The sequence below is a fragment of the Mustela putorius genome, unplaced genomic scaffold, assembly GCF_011764305.1.
Source record: "Mustela putorius furo isolate JIRA1106 unplaced genomic scaffold, ASM1176430v1.1 tig00003909_pilon_pilon_pilon, whole genome shotgun sequence".
NCBI lineage: Eukaryota > Metazoa > Chordata > Mammalia > Carnivora > Mustelidae > Mustela > Mustela putorius.
Window position 1 is genome coordinate 42,230,448 of NW_025422057.1, and position 20,334 is coordinate 42,250,781.

Sequence of the window (20,334 nt, forward strand, 5' to 3'; positions counted from 1 at the left end):
GGGAGGTGATCACCCCTGGCTCTGGTGAAGGGTGGAGAGCTTGGGGAAAGAACTTCAAATAGGGGCACTCTTGCGGGCAGCTAACAAAAACACTGAAGCTGCACAGCCCAGAGACCTGCTGAGGAAGAACAAGTAAGCCAGCTCCACAGGAGAAAGGAGGCTAAGCAGATAACTGGAGCCTGGGAGGTTCTGGAACAGGATTCTTAAGCCTGGGCCTGGACAAATTTTCATGGCCTGGAGCCTGAAACTTGGCGCAGAATTGGGAGAGCAAGCGCATTTTTCAGGGCACGGAGTTAACAGAGCATATCCTTTTCTCAAAGGTTGGCACTACTGAAGAGTCTGCGATGTCAGGAGACCCACCGCAGCTCCTGGACAGGGTGAGATAAAACAGAAGCTGCCTTCGATCAGACCTTGCAGTTTATCGACAGAGCCCGCAGTGGCGTGGCCCCCTAACTCACAGCTGCCTCCTAAAACCCTTTTGGAGGGGGGAGGAGGATTGGTATGAATTGCCCTCCTTTTACCAAAACTGACGTGTCATTCCCTTTCCACAACCCCAGGTGTCCTCCAAAGGTACCTCTGAGATTCCAGAGGAGGGATGCACAGCCTGGGGTGAGTATGGGAGACTGCGTGCACACATTTTTTCTGTAGGCGAGACCCGGGCCCCTGGACCCTGGGTCCTGGACAGAGGGAAGCCAAGGCTTGGGGAAGCAGAGGGCACACAGCTATTATAGGTGCGATTACAACTTCATCGTAGAGTGCTATTAGGGGTAACCAGGGAATTTGCGGGCGGAGAAGAGGTTCTGGTCTCCGAAGCCTGAGGTTGGTTGTGTATGTCAGCTTCAGCAAGACAGAGGAAGCAATGCAGAAGTGAGCGCGGGAGACCTGAGCGCTGCAAAGACCGGCAGGAATCGTGCACCTGGCAGCAAAGGCTCGGGTAGCGCAAGGCCTGGCTGGGTGGGCACTACAGCTCGTGAGGCGCCACGAGGCGGCCTCAGGCTCCGGACCGCGGGTTGGTGCCCACACTTCCTTCCGGGAGCTTTACAGGCCGCACCCCGATAGGACTCAGAAAGAGGGAGGCGTGACGGTGCCGGGTGTCCACACCATCGGGGCAGGCGCAGGGCCGGCCAAACCCTTTTGGACTCAGAAATCTCAGATAAAGATATCAAAGCCCAGGCGGGGGTGGACGGGCCAATCCCACCACCGCTACAGATTTCCCAACGACTCTAGAGCACCGCGCGGGACAGCAGAGCGGGTGCGCTCGGGGGAAGGCAGCCCCCACGCGCTCTTGGGCGGGTGCAACTCTTGGACCGGCCTTTGCTCATCACTCCGCTTCCGCTCCCTGGGCCGAGGCCGGACAGCCCCGCTTAGTCCCTGGGCCATCGATCAGTCTAGGAAGTGCCCGCGAGGTCATCCGCACAACAAAGGCGGTCCCAAGCGGAGCCTTCTGTCTTGTAAATATCAGGTCCCGCCCCGGGTAGAAGCTGATAAGGGCACCTGCCTCCTCTCCGCTCCCCACCCCCACAACTCCCGAGCTCTTTCATTTGAAATGTTAATGTCTCGAAGCTTCTTTCTGGGCCGGGTTTTCTCACTGAAAGGCGGTTGAAACCTCTGGGATTAATAAACAAACCGGCATTAGACTTGGGTGGGAACAGGGTAAACATTTGTCGGTCTAAAAGAGACAGGCAGGTGGGCGTAGACAAACGCGGGTAAATTATTACACAGCCCCGGCTACTCGCTTTAAAAGAGACCGTTTTGTGCACGGATCCCAGGACTTGGAGAAGTTTTCCCAAAGAGAAAACCTTATTTGCACCGTACAGACTGAGGGCTCCGACTGCACTGCCGTCCGCCCCCGCCTGGCACTGGGGAATCCAGGTCTCAGGTGGAGAGCGGACTGAGCCGCGCTCGGGCGGAGCCAAGGCCAGGCCCCGCCTAGGTCCTCCTAGGCTGTAGTCCTGCTGAGCTGGAACCTCCTCCCGCAAGCGGCCGCTAAGGTTCCGGGTGTCCTCGGGTAGCCCTGACCACCGCGAGGTTGGGTGTCTCTGGCCAGTTGGCCCGAGCATAACATGCTCGGCTACCGCGCCTGCGGAGGACCCAGAGGGGTGTCGTAGCCGGTGCTTTTCAAAAGTCTTGGCGTGAGTTTCCCTGTCTACATTCGATAGTTTGTCACGGTTATTGCCAAAATGTTATCAAGTCGGATTCCTTGCCCAGCCCAGCTGCTAGCGATGATAATAGTACCCGCGGTTACTTCGGGAGGGCTGACACTCGGCCGTGCACTGTTTGAAGCCCTTCACATTGAGAAAGTAAGCTGTGACGACACAAGGCATTAACTTGCTCTTTCTAGCGCGGGGACATCATGTATTCTCCACCTGTCATTGCGGGTGACAGCAAAATGAGGCATGTGCCCTCACCGGATTTGGGGTCCCAATGGTACAGGTCTGACTCCACGTGCCACAGGAACCGTGTGTGCCGGGGAGGGCTATGAAGGTGACCGAGGCACCATTGTGCTCCTGGATCGCAGCCAGGTCCCCACAATTCCCCAACTTCAGTATTCTTTAATCCACTAAATCCTCCCAGGCACAGCCTGGTCTTCCAAAAGCTTTTGCCTCAAGCTGGGAAAACCCAATAAAGGAACGATCATTTTTCAACCATGGGAGCCAGCAACACTCATACATAATGAAGCAAGTCGCACAAAGGAAGGAATTCTTTCCCCTTCCCCTGGGAGAGGCCCCTCAGCCCAGGGAATTTTCAGAGCTGCCCAAATGCCCAAACTATGGGCCAGCCTGGGGGGGGGGGTGCGGATATAAAGAGGGGGAGGTTTACTGAGGGGGGAGGTTTACCCTCCCACGCACCCAAAGGCCGGAGTTGTCACCTGAAGAAATGCCAGCCCAGGTTATTCCTAAGCATTTCTTAAAAATCCTAATTCCTGCATTTTCTCTGCCCCGGGGTGCCAGTTGTGGACTCCCCTGCACGTTGAGTGATACAGAGAAGAGAGGAAGAACAGCTTATAGTAGAAGATGACCACCCATGATAGCATTTGGATGCTGTCGGAGGACCCAATGGACAGGGTGGGAAGAGATTGTACACCACCTGGTTAGGACAAGGTGCATGGGCCCGGGGTTAGTACATACATCTGATTTTGTAAACACCCATCTGCCCTGCCCCTCTACCCTCAGTGCTCATAAGATACATGATCGCCCAGGTTCTTTACACATTCCCCGCAGGCACTAGCCCATTCTGACTCCAACCTGGTCACTTCCTTTCTAAACACCCCTGAGGATTCAAACAGATCCTCACTCCTCCAGCCAGGCCTGGATATCCTCGGGCTGCAAAGGACAGCAAAAAAATAGGATTCCTCTACCTGGTGCAATGTTAAAGACCCAGGGTAACATATGATTCATGCCTGTGACTTATGGAGAAAAACAGTCACCTGTTAAGTAGCTGAATGATTTTGGGCGAGTCATTTATCTTTGCTCAGTATTCCATAAGTTTCCCATTAGCAGAGTGGTCAGAAATAGAACATTCCTGGAATGCCTGGGTGGCACAGTTGGTTAAGCGGCTGACTCTTAATCTAAGAGTTGTGAGTTCAACCCCTGTGTTAGAGCCCAGCGTGAAGCCTACTTAAAATCCAATAATAATAAAGTAAAATTTAAAAAATGAAAGAAATAGAACATTCCCGGAAAGGTGGAGATGTGGGGAAATCTGCATTGTAAACTCATCACCCAGAAGCCTTCTCACACATTCTGATGAGGCCCCACTGTATGAAGGTGGAGAGGGAGCTCTCACTGCCATGCTGTCATCTGGCCTGGAAGCGAAATACTTGAAATTGACTCACCCTGGCATCCTGGCTTGAGTGAGAGGCAGTGAGGGACAGATTGCCTTTCAGAGCAGGTGACAGTCCAACAGCCTGTCTCCTATCACTGGAGACAGGCAGTCAGCGAACACCACCTTACTGCTGGGATGGATCATACTCCCAGCATGGTATCCCACCACCTCTTGCCTGGGATATGAGCCCAAGGGATCTTCACTGACATTAAATAGCCTTGTTCTGCTCCCACTGTTTCCGTCTCAAGGATATCAATCCCTAGCCCGCGTGTGGCTATCAGACTTCTTTTTCAGCATTTCCATATCCACTTTCCAAACTTCCATATGCCCAGTTTTCTGTATCTGCTTTTATTTAATTTAGAAAAGGTTTTATTTATTTGAGAGAGAGAGAGGGAGAGAACGCATACACGCATGTGAGCATGTGCTGGGGGTGGGGGGACTGGCAGAAGGAGAGGCAGGGGGAGAAGCAGGCTCTGGGCCAAGCAGGGAGCCCAACATAGGGCTCCATTCCAGGACCCCAATCATGACCTGAGCTGAAGGCAGATGCTTGACCAGCTGAGCCACCCAGGAGCCTCTGTATATACTTTTAATTTAGAATGTATAGAAACAGGGGTTAGAGGATGACTGACTATATGCAAGGGTGTATGATTCACTAGGTTCTAAAAGTGAGGAGGGAGAGGACTTTCCAGGTTGAGGGGCTGCACGAGTCAGGCAGTGGAGGCCTGAGACCATTGGTGAGTCTGGTTTAGCTGGAGAGGAGATGAATTGGAAAATGGGGAGAGGTAAAGTGGCAACAACTAAAGCCAAACACCAAAGCCAATCATAGTGGTTGTGAACTTACACTGGTAGACACTAAATTTTTTTTTTAAGAGGAAAGTGGTGTGTTAAATTTATGTTTTAAATCATTTTGGTAGCTAGCTGTGCAAGGGTGAATTCATTTTTTAAAATAGATTTAAAAAAAAAATAATAGTAGTTTTATGTTCACAGAAAAATTGAGCATGTAATACAGAGAATTCCCATATACTTCCCACCCCTTCCCATAGTTTATTACTACTGTCTTGAATTGGTGTGGTATATTTGCTAAGTCAGTGAATCAAAGTGAGGTATTTTTTTTAAAAGATTTATTTACGTGTCAGACGGAGATCACAAGTAGGCAGAGAAGCAGGCAGAGAGAGGAGGAAGCAGGCTCCCGGCTGAGCAGAGAGCCCGATGCACCTATGCAATGAGGGGCTTGATCCCAGGACGCTGAGGCTTTAACCCACTGAGCTACCCAGGCGCCCCTCCAAATGATGTATTAACTAAAGTCCATAGTTTACATTAGGCTTCATTCTTTGTCTTGTACACTTCTATGGGTTTTGACAAATGTGTATCATGTATCTACAATTATGGTATCAGACAGAAGCGTTTCATCCCCCTAAAAATTCCCCTGCACTTCACCTATTCATTCCTCCCACCTTGCTGCTGTAAGCCCTTGGCAACCACCAACTGCTACAGTGTTGCCATTTGCAAAACATCATATAGTACATGGACTTTTCAAACTGGCTTTCTCTTAGTAATATGGATTTATGGTTCTTATATATCTTTTTGTGGCTTAATAGGTCATTTCTTTCAGGAAACCTTTTTTCCTTTCAGGAAACTCACCAATGGTCTCAGGCCTCCACTGCCTGACTCGTGCAGCCCCTCAACCTAGAAAGTCCTCTCCCTCCTCACTTTTAGAACCTAGTGAATCATAAATAAATAAATAAACTTTTATTTATTTATTATTTATTTGTCAGAGAGAGAGAGCACAAGCAAGGGAACAACAGGCAGTGAGAGAAGCAGTCTCCCTGCCAAGCAAGGAGCCAGATGCCTGACTCGGGACTCTGTGCCAGAACCCTGGGATCATGACCTTAACTGAAGGCCGACACTAACCAACTGAGCCACACAGGCATCCTCGGTAAGCCTTTTAAAAAAATCTTTTCCTTTGGTAAATATTTGCTGAAATTCTGTATTGGTACTATCTGATAGAAATATAATCAAGGGGGTACCTGGGTGGCTCAGTCAGTTAAGTGTCTTCCTTCAGCTCAGGTCATGATCCCAGAGTCCTGGAATCAAGTCCTGCATCAGGCTCCCTGCTCAGTGGAGAGCCTGCTTCCTCCTCTGCCTGCTGCTCCCCCCATTTGTTCTCCCTCTCTCTCATTCTCGCTCTTGATGTATCTCAAATAAATACATAAAATCTTAAAAAAAAAAAAAAGAATTATGGTCAAGGTTACAAACTTGCTTTTCTAGTAGCCACTTTTAAAAAAGGCAAAAAGAAACAGATAAAATTAATTTTAACATTCTATTTGATATATTCAAAATATTATTTCAGTATTTGGTGTAAATATTATGGAGATACTTTTTTTTTTTAAAGATTTTTATTTATTTATTTGACGGACAGAGATCACAAGTAGGCAGAGAGGCAGGCAGAGAAAGAGAGAGGAGGAAGCAGGCTCCCCGCTGAGCAGAAAGCCTGATTCCAGGACCTTGGGATCATGACCTGAGCTGAAGGCAGAGGCTTTAACCCACTGAGCCACTCAGGCGCCCCTATGGAGATACTTTTATTCTTTTTTTGTACTAAGCCTTTTAGTACAAAATCCAGTGTGTTATATTTTATTTTTAAAGATTTTATTTATTTGAGAGAGAGAGAGAGAATGAGAGAGGGAACACAAGCAGGGGTAGTGGGTAGTGGGTAAGGGAGAAGCAGGCTTCCCACCAAGCAGGGAGCCCAGTGCAATGAATGGCTTGATCACAGGATCCTGGGATCATGACCCAGGCTGAAGGCAGATGCTTAAGGACTGAGCCACCCAGGCACCCCCATGTCTATTTTATATTTTCAGCATATCTCTACTTGGACTGGCCACATTTTTAGTGCTCAGTGGACATGAAGTGGAACAGAGCAGTACTGTGCTGGGTACTGAGGACATACAGCAGGGGACAAAATGGACAAGGCCTCTGTCCTTACATGTAAGGACAGTCTAGTATGGGAAACCCATAACAAAGTAAACAAATCATTTTGGAGAGTGGTATTATAGACTGGGAAACTGAGCTAGTTTGCCAGGGTAGTCAGGAAGGCTTTTCTGAGCCTGAGAACCAAAGGAGGGGTCATTAACCATCAATTATCTATTGCCACAATAATGCAGTGTAACAACCCACTCCAAAATGCAGAGGCTTAACATAATAACTATTTATTATTGCTCGTGAGTCTAAAGTCATCTGGGCAGTTGGTCTGGCCCCAGGTGGGCTCACACAGGCATCTGTGGGCAGCTGCAGGTTGGGTAGGTGGCTATGCTAATCCTGGCTTGGCTTGCATGTTTGGGGTCTGCTGACTATTGACTGGTGTACGATGACCTCAGCTCTTTTCCATGTGGCTTCTCCTCCTCCAGCAGGCTAGCCCAGGCCTGCTCTCCTTGTGGAGGCAGGGATCCAAGAAAGAATGTGGAATCGTTCAAGTTTTCGTTAAGACTCCAGCTCAGAGCTGTATCTCTTCTGCCATGTTCTTTTGGCCAACCCAAGTTACAAGTTACAGCCCAGATTCTTCAAGGAGCTGCAAAGTCACACTACAAATGGTGTGCCTACAGGGAGGGATGGAAAATTCAGGTGATTTTTGTGATTGATCTTCTGTATTACTTAAAAAGCTTTCAATTCCACCAGGAAGTTATAAAAAAAATTCCAAATTTCTATGTGCCCAATAAAATATCCTGAAAATATGAAAATGAAGATAGGTTTTTTATTTTTATTTTTTATTATTTTACCATGAAAAAAAAAACAACAACAATAAGGAAAGGGGATATGGAGTGCTTGGCTGGGAGGGTGAGGGATTTAACTAAAATAGCACAGTTAGGGTAGGCACTACTGAGGAGACACCTGAGTGGAGGCCTTAGAGGTGACTGAGTGAGTCAGGTGCTTATCTCCAGGACAAGTCGAGGGAACAGAGGCCTGAAGGCAGGAGCTGGTTTGGCAGGTTCTAGCAGTAGATAGAGGCAGGCTGGGTGAGGTGGGAAGGGATAGGAGTATTGGGTCCCAATAGCCCATGGCTTTATAGGCCACAAGATGATTTTGGGTTTTACTCTTGATGATGGGAAGCCCCAAGAGGGTTTTTGTTGGTGGGGCGGCGGGGGGGGGGGGGATACCATAGAGCATTAGGGGTGAGGGGCCCAGGGGAAAGTGGCTGTTTGGAGATGAGGGTCAGGTAGCCAGAGTTTTAGAGGTTGCTGGGTACCAATCCTTGTCAGGCAATATGTCCCCAGGGAATTCGCCTTGCTTTGCCTTTCAACTACCTAGACAGCAGCTTATTCCCCAAAGGATGTCACCATCTCTGGAGAACATATTCCAATTATGCTGGAAAACAAGGTAATTGTGATTATAGTAATATTCATCTTCTCAATTCTCAGAATGAAAGCCTATCCAAAGCAAGAACAAAAGATAACTCCAGAAAGCATTCTTCCCCCACTTGGGAAAACCCAGTCAACTATTTATGGTGCTACCAGTTATAGGAAACTATTGTTAGTTTCAAGTCTCTTTCCTTTCAAGATACAATCTTACATGAAAGAAGGAAATAAATGGGGAGCATTTAAGTATTTGTTGAGCACCTACTGTGTGCTACACACTCTTCCATGTGCTAGGGTTTTAGCAGGAGATAATAATCCCTTCCCTCATAGGGAAGATAAATATATAATACAAACACAAAAATGTGATATACTAGATGAGATAAATGCCCTGAAGAAAAATAAAGTAGAAATAATGAACATTTTTGGACTGGGGTGTTACAATTTACAATTTATTTTTAATTTTTATTTTTTTAAAGACTTTTATTTATTTGAGAGCTCAAGCAGGCGGAGGCACAGAGGGAGAGGGAGAAGTAGGCTCCTCTGCTGAGCAGGGAGCCTGGCGGAGGTGGGAGGGTTGGGGGTGGGGTGGGTGCTGAATCCCAAGACCTGGGGATCTTTACCAGAGCCCAAGGCAGATGCTTAATTGAACCAACTGAGCCACACAGGCACCCTGGGTATTATAATTTAAGTAAAATAGGCTGGGGTGGGGGTGGGAATAGACTAACTGAAAAGAGAGAAGGGTTGGGGAGTGTTAGGGAGGTAAGGGCAGGGCCTGGCCCTCATCTTGTAGGGCACTGTAACACACCACTACAACATGCAAGTATATGATTTATAATTTTTATTCCCCATCCAAAGATAAGGAAAAATTTCCTATAACCAATGTGGTAATTTCTGACTTCTAGTTCTCTGAATTCTGTAAATTGGGATACATTTTATTACCCATTATCAGAAAAAAAGATTACACAACTCTATTTAGCAACTCTAGTTCTAATAATTCCCATGCCTGGGCTAGAACAAAGACACAACAATGGCAGGACAGATTCTTCTAGTAGTTTTCTTTGCAGGATTTTCTTTTTTCGGCTGAAACAAAGTAGTACTCCACCTGAATGGAGCTCCCTAAAGGCCCAGTCTGAACTTCCTCCTGGAGGGGGTCTAGAATAGGCAGTCTTTAGTATGAGGCACTAAAGGAGGAGAGCAGAGAGCCCCAGCACAGCTCTGTTCGGGATTAACATACTAAGCTTCCACATACTACACCCACATGCACTGTTTTCCACTTTTCAAATCCTGTACCATTTTCTACTAGATTCAACAGTATCTGTAAGTAATAATGGGTATCCAATGTTTCAGAAAATGTTTGGGGACGGCTGGGTGGCTCAGTTGGTTGAGCATCTGCTTTCAGCTCAGTCATGATCCTGGGGTCCTGGGATGGAGCCCAGCATGGGGCCGGCGGCAGCGGGGAGGGGGGGGGCAGATCCTTGCTCAGGAGGGAGCCTGCTTGTCCCTCTGCCTGCCACTTCAGCTTGTGTGCTCTCTTGCTGACAAATAAATAAAAACTTAAAAAAAAAAAAAAGGAAAATGTAGGACTTCCTCATTAGTTACCATACCTTGAGCAAATGCCAACCTCTCAATTTCCTCACCTATAAAACAGGGATAACAAGCAGGGATGCAAATGAAGAGCCTGGCATCATATCTGTTGTATAATAGGTTCTTAATGGTCTCTTCTTTCCTTCCCGAATCGTAACAAAAAAGATTCGAGTTTAGATAAACCTATAGGTATTCTTGAAAAAATAGGACTTGTCCACCTTTCCTGTGTGGACCAGTTACCTGGGGAATCCTGTTAAAAGCACCAATTCTGATTCAGTGGAGTTGGGGACAGGAATTCTGTATTCCCAACAAGCTTCCAGATTATGCCATGCTGCTGACCTGGGATCACTCTTTGAGTGGCAAGAATTTAATGCTATGCAAACACAGTTACTGCACAAAAAGCCCCTAAATGGGTTCCATGGATTGTCTCTGTCTATAAAAAATTACTTCTTGTACTTAAGCCTCATGTGGAGTCACTGACCCAGCCAAATAACCAGGCCAGGTCATAAAGAATACATCCTTTGGTCCAGGAGGGTTCACAGCACCACTTCTGCAGGAAGATCCTGCAATTGTCTCTCCACCACTTTCGGCTTTTTGATCTTAGCCTTTGCCTCTGATGATAATTACCCCTTAATTAGCACCCACCACTCTGTCATCTAAATAATTATAGTAAGTGCAGCTAGCACCTCTGCTCTGCTCGCAATCTCTAAACAGATAAAATAAGATCCTATGCTGGTTTTTTAAAAAAAGACAAAACTGACCCAAATACAAGTCATGCACATACTGCCCACAGTGGAATATGCAGACCTGGTTATAACTTCTAGTCACAAAAGCTATCAAAAGTTTATTTATTTTGAAACAATCAAGAGAAAGTACTGTTGTGATATTTGGGAAATTGTAAATGTCAGAATATAAATTTTGTAAGCAATATTGCAAAAGTCAAACAAGTCAGCCTGCTAAAATCCACTTTAACTTCCCACTGGGAAGGGCTGCAGAATCTCTGAACTATTTTTTTTTCTTTATTCGGAGTTTTCTGAATATATTGGAGGAATTTGGTAACTTCTGGGCGCGTTTAAAGCACATTATCCTTTTGTGGAAGAAGGGGCGGGGTTTTCACTAGAACCAATTAGTTTTCTAATTTCCCAGGTGTATCTCCATTAACCACCCACCCAACAACAGGGCTGTCCGGGACAGATGAATCACGTACCTCTTAACACAAACTGATAGCGCTACTTTTTAGAATGCTGTTTTCCCACTGAAGCTTTAAAAAAAAAAAGACAGAAAACCCCCAAATTTCCAACTTTCTGAATACGTAATACATTGATCTGGAAAAAGAACCCGAACAGCACAAAAGAGCGTACAGTGTAAATAACACTTTCCCCCTTTCATCTCCCACCTCCCTGTCCTCCCCAGAGGCAATCACTGGTTCATTGCTCTAAACTTTTCATTATGGAAAATTTCAGAAACATTAGAGAGCCTGGAATAATGAGCCCTTGTGTACGTATCACGCAACAACGGAAAAACACCCCCTTGGTTTCTTTTATTCCCCTTCGCCCGGTATTTGTAGGAGTTACTTTCAAGTAAATACCAGACTCGAAATCATTTTACCCATCAAAACTTTAGTCATTTTTTAAAATTAGTTCTTACATAACCACATTATCGTTATCAAACCCAACAAGGTTAACGATAATTCCTTAATATCAGCCAGTATTCTCGGGGTCACTTTTAACCGGTGCGGGAGAGATCCGAGAACTATGAACGTACGGCCGAGGAGTCGGAGGGGGAGCATTTAAGGGCGGGAGCCGACATCACTCGCGGCGTTACCTGCCCAGCGCATCGGGCTTCCCGGTTCCCGCAGTCGTTACCTGCGCTGGGCCAGCATCCGCCGGGCCGGGCTGAGGGCGGTTCCGAGCCGCCAGCTCCCCACCTCCCCGATCCCGGGCCGCGGCCCCAGCAGGCCTGGCGCAGCTGCACAACCCATCCTCCCTAGACACCGGCGTGTCCCTGGGGGGGAAACGATTGACACAGCTGCCTGCACTGAGGCCCCGGCTCTCCCCCGCAGCACCTGGGTCTCCCGGCAGGGCCGGGAGCTGAAACTGGCTCCCGAGCCCGAGCGGGTCAGACCCGCCACGACCGTTCCTCCCGCCACCCGCTCCCGCGCCCCGCTCCGAGTATAGGGACCTCGCGGACCGGGACTACAACTCCCGTCGGGCGCCGCGGCCGGACCAATGGCGGGCGCCGGAGCATGCGGGGAGCGGCGCCTGCGCGGCGGTTTGAGTAAGCTGCCGCGCGATTGGCTGTGGGGTCGGACGGCCGCGCGGGGCCTGTGGGAAGCGGAGTGACGGAGCGAGCGGCTGTTGGAGGAAGGAGGTGGGGGCCGGGAGCGCAAATGGCGTTGAGATGGTTCAGGGCCCTGTTCAAACTCCAGCGCTGACCATTCACCGGCGGAAGCGGCGGCGCAGGAGGCGGCGGCGGCCTAGCGGGGGCACGTAGCGAGCTCCGGTACCGGCTCCAGCGGCGGCGGCCAGGGAGGCCTAGACCCGGGCCCGGCCGGCGGCGCTCAAGGCGGGGAGGGAAGTTGCGGTGCCGCCGCTCCTCCCCCCTCCTCCACCGGGTTTCCTATTTACCCACAGCGGAGTCGCGGGTTCTGACGGTGGCGGAGCCCCTTGCCTCTCTTCGCGCACAAGCCGCCCCTGTTCTCCCGCGCGGGGCTCCCGCGCCCGTCCGTGGGCCGTTGGGAGCAGGAGAGGCGGAGGCGGCCCGAGGCCAAAGCACCCGCCAGGCGCCGAGGGTAAGTGAGGTCTCGGGCGGCTGCCTAGGCCCGGAGCGAGTCAGGGAGGGTGGGGGAGGTAGGGGTCTGGAAGTCTCGCTGTCTCACCTACACGGCCTCTGAGGAAGTTGGGCAGGGAAACGACATGAGGAACTCTCTTTTTCCTCTCTTATTTTTCCTTTTTCTGAGTTCCTTCCGGGCGGCTTCTAATTTACTTCCCTCCCCAAGCGCGGTCAAGTGCGTTGGTTTCAGCCCTGAGTCCTTCGCCGTCTTTTCTCCGCCCCTGGCCGCCACCGAGGCCTTACCCTGCTTTGGGGATTCAGTCGCAGAGGCTTCCGGGGCGTCGGAAGCTACATCCCGTTCCTGGCGGTGGGGGTGGGGAGGAGAAAAGTTGCGTGAGCTTCCAGCCGGAGGGGGCCGCCTCTCCCCGCCACCTCCCGGTGCACCGACCGCCCCCAGGTGAGGATTTCTGGGTGGTTAGCTTCGCCCTCTCCGGCTTTCACTTCTTAGTGGAAGCCTCTAAGCTCTTGGGGATCCTAAAGACGCTGCACTTGGTTGAGGGTTAATTGTGAGGACTTTTCATCCTAGCGCACTTTCCTGAAAATTCGACCTGGCTTTGGGCAGAAGCAAGGGCCCAACGACCGAAAAAGACTTAGTTGTGAATCATTCTTTCCTTTTTCGTTAGGAAAGTCTTTGGAGTTTGAAACCTGAACAAGACAGCCTATGTACTTGAGATATTCTTAAAATATAATGTCAACTGTGTCTGCACACTTACTTGAATTAAACCTGCTTTACACCCTAGGCGTAGATAATGCTACCACAGTTGTCTGTTTAGTGACTTTTCCAAAAAGACATGGAAAACTAAAGGAAGTCAGAAGTAGGGGGTATTATGTAATGATCACCCGTGTATTAATCGTTCAGATTCAATAGTTACTCTTAACCAAATGTTTCTCATTTACATGCTTTCTGTTCCACATCCTTTAAAGCTAGAGAATTGCTGATGTTATTTCACTAGTATTTTAGTATATATTTATAAGGGTGGACTCTTAAAAAACATAAGCATTATTTTCTTATTGCTTAATATAGTTAACTCCTTTATATCAAGTGCTTACAGACTTTCAACATGAAACAGTGAACGCTTTGTGGTTCCAGGACCGTTTTCCTCCAGGGCCCAAAGGAGTTCAAGTCTAGATTTTTGGTTTGGCCTTTAGTTGACATTTTTAGGTGATCGCTACCATGTAATTGTATACAAAATGTTCCAGCTTTGTTGGTGTATGTGTAAATGTAGGTGTGTGGATCAGGGCTTTATTCTGTACTTAGAGCTGCCAGATATACTTAGTTTTGTTTAGGCTTTATGCAACAGGAACGAATGATTCTTTAGTGTAAATCTACAGTAGATGGGAAATAGATCTCAGGAAAAGGTTTTCTGTCATATTAGAAGGTCTTCACACTATTTTCTCTTAACGGAGAGCTGTATGATGACCAGATAGTTACTTTGTCAAATTAGAATTGGTTTCTAACCAAAAATGAGAGGAAAATCCTCTACTGGATATATATAAAACTAAGTTTATAGTGATGTAAGTTGCAAGAATTTAAGTTAGTAGAGGAAAATGTGTTTAAAATGTAGATCAAAACGTATTCAAAAGTAGAAGACAAATGTATTTCCAGTTGTCGTATTTTAAATTTCAAGATACAAAGATTTTCTCTAAAAAATCTAGACAGTTCTTTATTTCTAGATATAGTTGACATATCGGTATTTAAACTTTAGAAGGTTAAAGTGTAGGAAATGGATAAGAATTCATAGTGTTTAAAAAGGACTGTAATTTGCTTTAAAAACGTTTTACTTCTGATTTACTGTCCTAAATTTTTTTTTCTCATAGTAGTTATTATGTAGGCACATCAGATGAGTGCATTTATCTTTTATAAAGCAGAGTGGAAAATAAAGTTATATGCTTCTTTTGCTTCGTTTAATAATCAGAGCAGTCTAGTATGCTGGAGTTCACCAGCTTCAGGAAAACGTAACTCAGCAAAGGAGCACAGCACTATAGGGACAAAGAAGATAGAAAAAGTATGGTTCCTTGTGAGTAGGAAGATGACCAACTAGGGAGTATTTGTCAAGTCGCAGTTCAACCAACATTAGACCAAGAATCAGAACCTTTAAGATTGTTTTAAAAGCTATAGGTTCTGGGTTGCCTCGGTGGCTCAGTGGATTAAGCCTCTGCCTTCTGCTCAGGTCATGGTCTCAGGGTTCTGGGATCAAGCCCCACATTAGGCTCTCCGCTCGGCAGGGAGCCTGCTTCTCCCCCTGCCTGCCTCTGCCTACTTGTGATCTTTCTCTCTGTCAAATAAATAAAACCTTAAAAAAGGGGGGGGGGGCCTGTAGTTTCTAATACGTGAGAAAATAGTACCATTTTTCTGACTTTTTCCCCTTCAGTTGAATAAATGCCCTGAAGTTTCAAAGACCTAATTTAGTCAATTATTTGGTATTTCTGAGATCCTGAAAAAAATCAACGTTTTGTGTTTAAGATTTTATATTAGGAGTAATAACCTATGGAGATTATTTTTGTAAAGGTAACTTGTATTTATAAGGATAGTGCTTAGATTCATTTGAAACCTAAAAAAGGGTTTCAGTGTTTATCAACAATGTTGATGTTCTGTTCTTAAGTTGGTTTGGGGGATAAGTTGGTTATTAGTTTTTATACTTGCTTACTTTCTAAGTAGTTTGTGAATATGTACTCACTGAAAGAAGGAAATGGAGATCTGGAAATCTGTAGAATAAAAAAATGAACCCCTTTCCTTTATACGCCCTCTCATATGTATTTAACCATTTTACAGGTTTGTATCTTCAGTTTTGAAAAGCCCCAAGGGGAGAATTCCTGGTTCTTATTTTTATATTCAGTGTTAACATTTGTTACATATTTGGTGATTATATATATATTCTTACTTTTTTTTTCCACAGAGAATATGAAACAGGTGTCAAAATGACATCCAGATTTGGGAAAACATACAGTAGGAAAGGAGGAAATGGCAGTTCAAAATTTGATGAAGTCTTTTCCAACAAACGGACCACCCTTAGCACAAAATGGGGAGAGACCACATTTATGGCTAAATTAGGGCAGAAGAGGCCCAATTTCAAACCAGATATCCAAGAAATTCCGAAGAAACCTAAAGTGGAAGAAGAAAATACTGGAGATCCTTTCGGATTTGATAGTGATGATGAGTCTCTACCAGTTTCTTCAAAGAATTTAGCCCAGGGTAAGGGTTCCACTTATTCAGAATCTAGTGAAGCTGCTCAGCTGGAAGAGGTCACTTCTGTACTTGAAGCTAATAGCAAAATTAGTCATGCAGTGGGTGAAGACAGTGTTGTATCTGATAAATGCTTACATTTGGAAGAAACTTTGGTTGGGAAAGAAAAGAGCACAAACCGAATCTTGGAAGATGATGCAAGCAAAAGTAGCTGTGCTAAATTAATGACTTCAGGTAAGTTTTGAATTTCTTTATTCTGAGCCAGAAGAGCTTTGTGTAAACCATTTAGTTAAATGCTTTGAATTCTAAAATACTGTGCTTCTTGTGTTTTCTTTATGCAATTGTGGTTAATGGGGACTATAGGTAATTTTGTAGAAGAGACTTAAGAACTTTAAAGAAACCATTTGGGGGTTGAAGTTTTATTTAAGCAACTTGGATATTAATGTTTCCAGGCTGTTACTCATGGTACATTTTGGGAACAGTTTTTCTTATATCCGTAACTCCGTTTCCGCAAGAAACATCTCTTTTTGTTGGGTTAGCATCACACAGTATCTCATTTCTGTTACTGTGGAGGATTTGTATTGTTACTGATAATGGAAATTGGATGAGCATTTACACTGAGGATTAAGTTTAGGAGTGTTTGGCTTTCCTTCAAAACTAGTTTAGAAAGATTAAGGAGGTATTGTGGAAACATTGAAGAATTGAACTTGATTGCAATTTGAGATTTGTTTGGAGTCTGGTTAGCAACTTGTATTAATAGATTTTAATCCACAAAACCAGTTGTATTTTTAAGGTGCTAATTTGTAAATCTGGCATCTAGTATTCATTCAGAAAACAATATATTTTGTCCATTTTACCCCTAGTCCTTTTGTAAAAGATTTGAGATTTAGAGTAAGTGATGAAAGTATAATTAATTAAAAGACCAAAGAACTGAGATTGGAGGTAGCAGGAGAGAGCATGCTTGCTTTATTAGTAATAGGACAAGGATGGATAGCACTGTAGTTGAAAATAGACCTTAGATTTCAACTTCTGGCAAAGTTTGGGGATACAAAAGATTATACAGATCTCTTATTTTGAAAAGAGATCTGTATAAAGACAAAACTTTTCCTCGTACTGAATTCTTAAGAAGAGTTTGTACTTGAGGCTTAATATAAGTGCCTCGGAACAGTATAATAAAAGACTTTGCCTTGCATAGTTTTACTAAAAATGCTGAACATTTTTCACTCTTTTTTTCACCCTTGGATGAGAGGACGAGCCAGCTGTTATTGTCATTCCCTTGATTCTGCCGGTTAATTCTGATTTGGCTGTCCTTATGCTTTGCCCACATTTTCTTCTGAAGCATTGTTTAAAACTTAAGGTTAGGATAAACTTTCATTAAAAAAACAGCTTAAAAACTGTTTCTCAGATCAGCTTCTAAAAACGTAATCATAGGACTGTTAAACCAAAATAAACTAACTCAGGTCTACTTACTTTATAGATGAGGCTCAAAGAGGTCAAGTGCTATCCAAGGTTGGGTAGTGGCACAACTGGAGTGAGATTCACTTAGCGATTTTAACACGTTGAGCACATAATGTGTGCCCTCCACTGTGGCTGTGGGAGTGCTGTTCCACTTCAGTTATCCAGTGTTCTTACTGCTGTGTCTTGTCCTCTGATAGTTCATCCACTCTGTGGATCACATAGCCTGGAGGAAGGAAGATGAGGCTGAGGAAGTGACAAAACTGGTCAAGGAAGGCAGACACAGCTTTTCCAGGTGCTGTCTTTTTGAGAGCAGGGTGTCACTGGCAGGGAGAGGATAACAGCAGGATGAATGTCTAGGTAGAGGAACAATATGAACTTAGAAATTAAATGTACACAAATGGCAGTTGCTTATATGGTTTTGCTGATGTTAGGTCTGTATCTGTCCATACCACCATAAGAAGTTGTTAGGTGGGAACTGGAAACAGTTTTCTGTAGAAATGAGATATTAGCTTCCCAGTCTGATACAGCTAAATTGTAGTTCTGCTGCTGATACTGTGGACTGACTGGGAGCCCAGACAACATTAGAATGGTTTCATGAGGAGAAAATGTGTACTAAAATACAGATAAATAGATGTTTAAGAACATCTTGTCCCTCTTCCTTCTTTTATTTTTTTTTTAAAGATTTTATTTGACAGAGATCACAAGTAGGCAGAGAGGCAGGCAGAGAGAGAGGAGGAAGCAGGCTCCCCGCTGAGCAGAAAGCCCGATGTGGGGCTGGATCCCAAGACCCTGAGATCATGACCTGAGCCGAAGGCAGAGGCTTAGCCCTCTGAGCCACCCAGGCGCCCCGTCCCTCTTCCTTCTTCACGAGGTATTCTTAGTGGAAAGGGCATGAGGTAGCTCTATGAATATTTTTTTTTCCTCTCTTTTCCTTTGACCACTCAGAGCTGCAGCAACTCTGGCAGCCCCCAGTAGGGTAAGAAGGGAACTTTAAAGGAATGGTTTTAGTTCTTACGGTAGTCTTATTCTAAGTTCTTTTTTTTTTTTTTTTTTTAAATTTATTCGATAGGGAGAGATCACAAGTAGGCAGAGAGGCAGGCGGGGGTGGGGGGGAGAAGCAGGCTCCCTGCTGAGCAGAAGCCTGATGTGGGGCTCAATCCCAGGACCCCGAGATCATGACCCGAGCCAAAGGCAGAGGCTTAACCCGCTAAGCCACCCAGGTGCCCCTTATTCTAAGTTCTTAAAAACCATTTATAGGTTTGTATGTTTATAAGTTGATTATAGTTTTGGAAATACTTGTGTACATTATGACCTTCCTTTTTTTTTTGCTCCTGCCCTCTAACATTTGGGCATTTCCCTGTTTCTAGACTCTACTCTTACTATGTCTGTCACATTGTTACTGTCTTTACTGTCCTTGAACAAGCCTTTGGTTTTAGTTGAAGTTTAGAAACCCAAACTTAAATTTTTGATAAAGGGAGTCTTTATAAATCTAAAGTGGTTCCTAGCCTTTTTTGAATTAGAGATCCTTGAGAATGATAAAATTTTGGACTCAAGATAAAACTGTACATGTAATGTCTCAGAACTCCCTTGCAGGTCATTTTATTCAAGAGCCTTTGAGAAATTTTGGGATAAAGTTTGTTCAAAGCATACTAGCTAAATTCCTTCCCATGGAATTCAGAACATTTTCACTGTAGAATTATATCAAATCGGTGAAAAGGTTCAGATTGACTATATCTAATTTCTCTTAGCATTAAGTGTTAGGTGCATATCTTTCTCTGTAGGGGAATATGTGGTTAATTTTTTAGCTATTGGTAAAATTGTTTCATTATCTATATTATTATACTTCATTCGAGGGAGTACTTTTAAAAACTGGCTTATTTGGAGAGGAAATGCAGAATGAGGTCATGATGATATGTATTATTGTTGCCATTTTCCAAATAGAGGTTTGATGGGAAAGACAACCAGAAGCAAGATTACAGACTAAATGAGAACTGCAAGGAATGGTTGAGTTGCTTAAATGTCCTAACTTTTCTTTCTTTCTTTCTTTTTTCTTTTTTTTCAAAAAGATTTATTTATTTAACAGAGAGAGAAAGCCAGAGAGAGAACACAAGCAGGGAGAGTGGGAAAGGGAGAAGCAGGCTTCTTCCTGAGCAGGGAATCTGACATGAGACTCGATGCCAGGACCCCAGGATCATGACTTGAACTGAAGGCAGATGCCCAACGATGGAGGCACCCAGGTGCCCAATGTCCTAACTTTTCATTTAAAAACAGAAAACTTAAGGGCATCTGGGTGGTTCAGTAGGTTAAGGTTCTGCCTTTGGCCCAGGTCATGATCTCAGGATCCTGAGATTGAGCCCCAGGTTGGGCTCTGTGCTCAGTGGGGAATCTGCTTCTCCCTCTTCTTCTGTCTCTCCATGCCCCATTTGCTCCATACTCACTCTACTTTCCATCCTCTACTCCCTGGATTATTTTAAAGATTTATATATTTATTTGGGAGAGGGGGTGGGAAGGGTGATAGGGGGAGAAGCAAACTCCCTCCTGAGCACAAAGCCTGATGTGGGGTTTGATTCATGACACTGAGGTAACTTGAGCTGAAATCAAGAGTCAGACACTTAACCTACTGAACTACCTAGGCCTTCCTTCCTGGATTATTATTATTTTTATTTTTGTTATTTTTTAAAGATTTTACTTATTAGGGAGAGAGAGTGAGCACCCACACACCAAAGGGAGAGAAGAGAAGCCCCCACTGAGCAGGGAGCCTGACCTGGGCCTCCATTTCAGTACCCTGAGATCATGACCCAAGCCAAAGGCAGATGCTTAACTAGCTGAGCCACCCAGGCACCCCTCTCTGGATTATTATTATTTTTATTTTATTTTATTTTTTAAAAGATTTTATGTATTCGACACAGAGAGATCACAAGTAGGCAGAGAGGCAGGCAGAGAGAGGGGGAAGCAGGCTCCCTGCTGAGCAGAGAGCCGGATGCGGGGCTCCCAGGGACCCTGAAACCATTACCCGAGCTGAAGGCAGAGGCCCAACCTTCTGAGCCACCTAGGTGCCCCTCCCTGGATTATTTCAGTGTAGATTCAGGACTTGTGTTTTATACG

At 45.4% G+C, this 20,334-nt stretch overlaps 2 protein-coding genes and 1 long non-coding RNA gene across 5 annotated transcripts in view; 2 read left to right on the forward strand and 1 right to left on the reverse strand.

Annotated features, from left to right (window-relative positions):
• The first annotated feature begins 316 nt into the window (after nucleotides 1–316).
• On the forward strand, nucleotides 317–5,629 carry LOC101684183. Its single transcript, XR_200442.2, has 3 exons — nucleotides 317–377; nucleotides 558–609; nucleotides 5,598–5,629. It is a non-coding gene; the product is annotated as an uncharacterized LOC101684183 (long non-coding RNA).
• A 1,066-nt stretch (nucleotides 5,630–6,695) lies between these two features.
• LOC106007167 lies at nucleotides 6,696–13,502 on the reverse strand. The gene is made up of 3 exons (XM_045069008.1): nucleotides 13,485–13,502; nucleotides 11,621–12,231; nucleotides 6,696–7,415 (listed from the first exon to the last, which is right to left on the reverse strand). The coding sequence occupies exons 1-3, from the start codon at nucleotides 13,500–13,502 to the stop codon at nucleotides 7,364–7,366; spliced, it is 681 nt and encodes a 226-aa protein (XP_044924943.1). The 3' UTR covers nucleotides 6,696–7,363.
• Nucleotides 12,094–20,334, forward strand: part of WAPL (WAPL cohesin release factor) — a 79,695-nt gene continuing 71,454 nt past the window's right edge. For 2 of the 3 annotated variants that reach the window (XR_006603278.1, XM_004765782.3), the window contains exons 1-2: nucleotides 12,094–12,546; nucleotides 15,485–16,005. Coding sequence is in view for 2 of the 3 variants with exons in the window: in XM_004765782.3 (XP_004765839.1) it covers nucleotides 15,507–16,005 (499 nt within the window). In the remaining variant the exon portion in view is untranslated. The remainder of the gene's footprint in view (nucleotides 12,547–15,484; nucleotides 16,006–20,334) is intronic. The other variant, XM_004765781.3, reaches the window with a different exon arrangement.

Bases quoted from the DNA above. Each gene is read 5' to 3' on its own strand.
- LOC106007167 (XM_045069008.1), bottom strand. The intron at 7,416-11,620 runs GTAACGACTGCG...CCCTCCCTGTAG, and splicing joins CGGATGCTGGCCCAGCGCAG to GCACACCATTTGTAGTGTGA.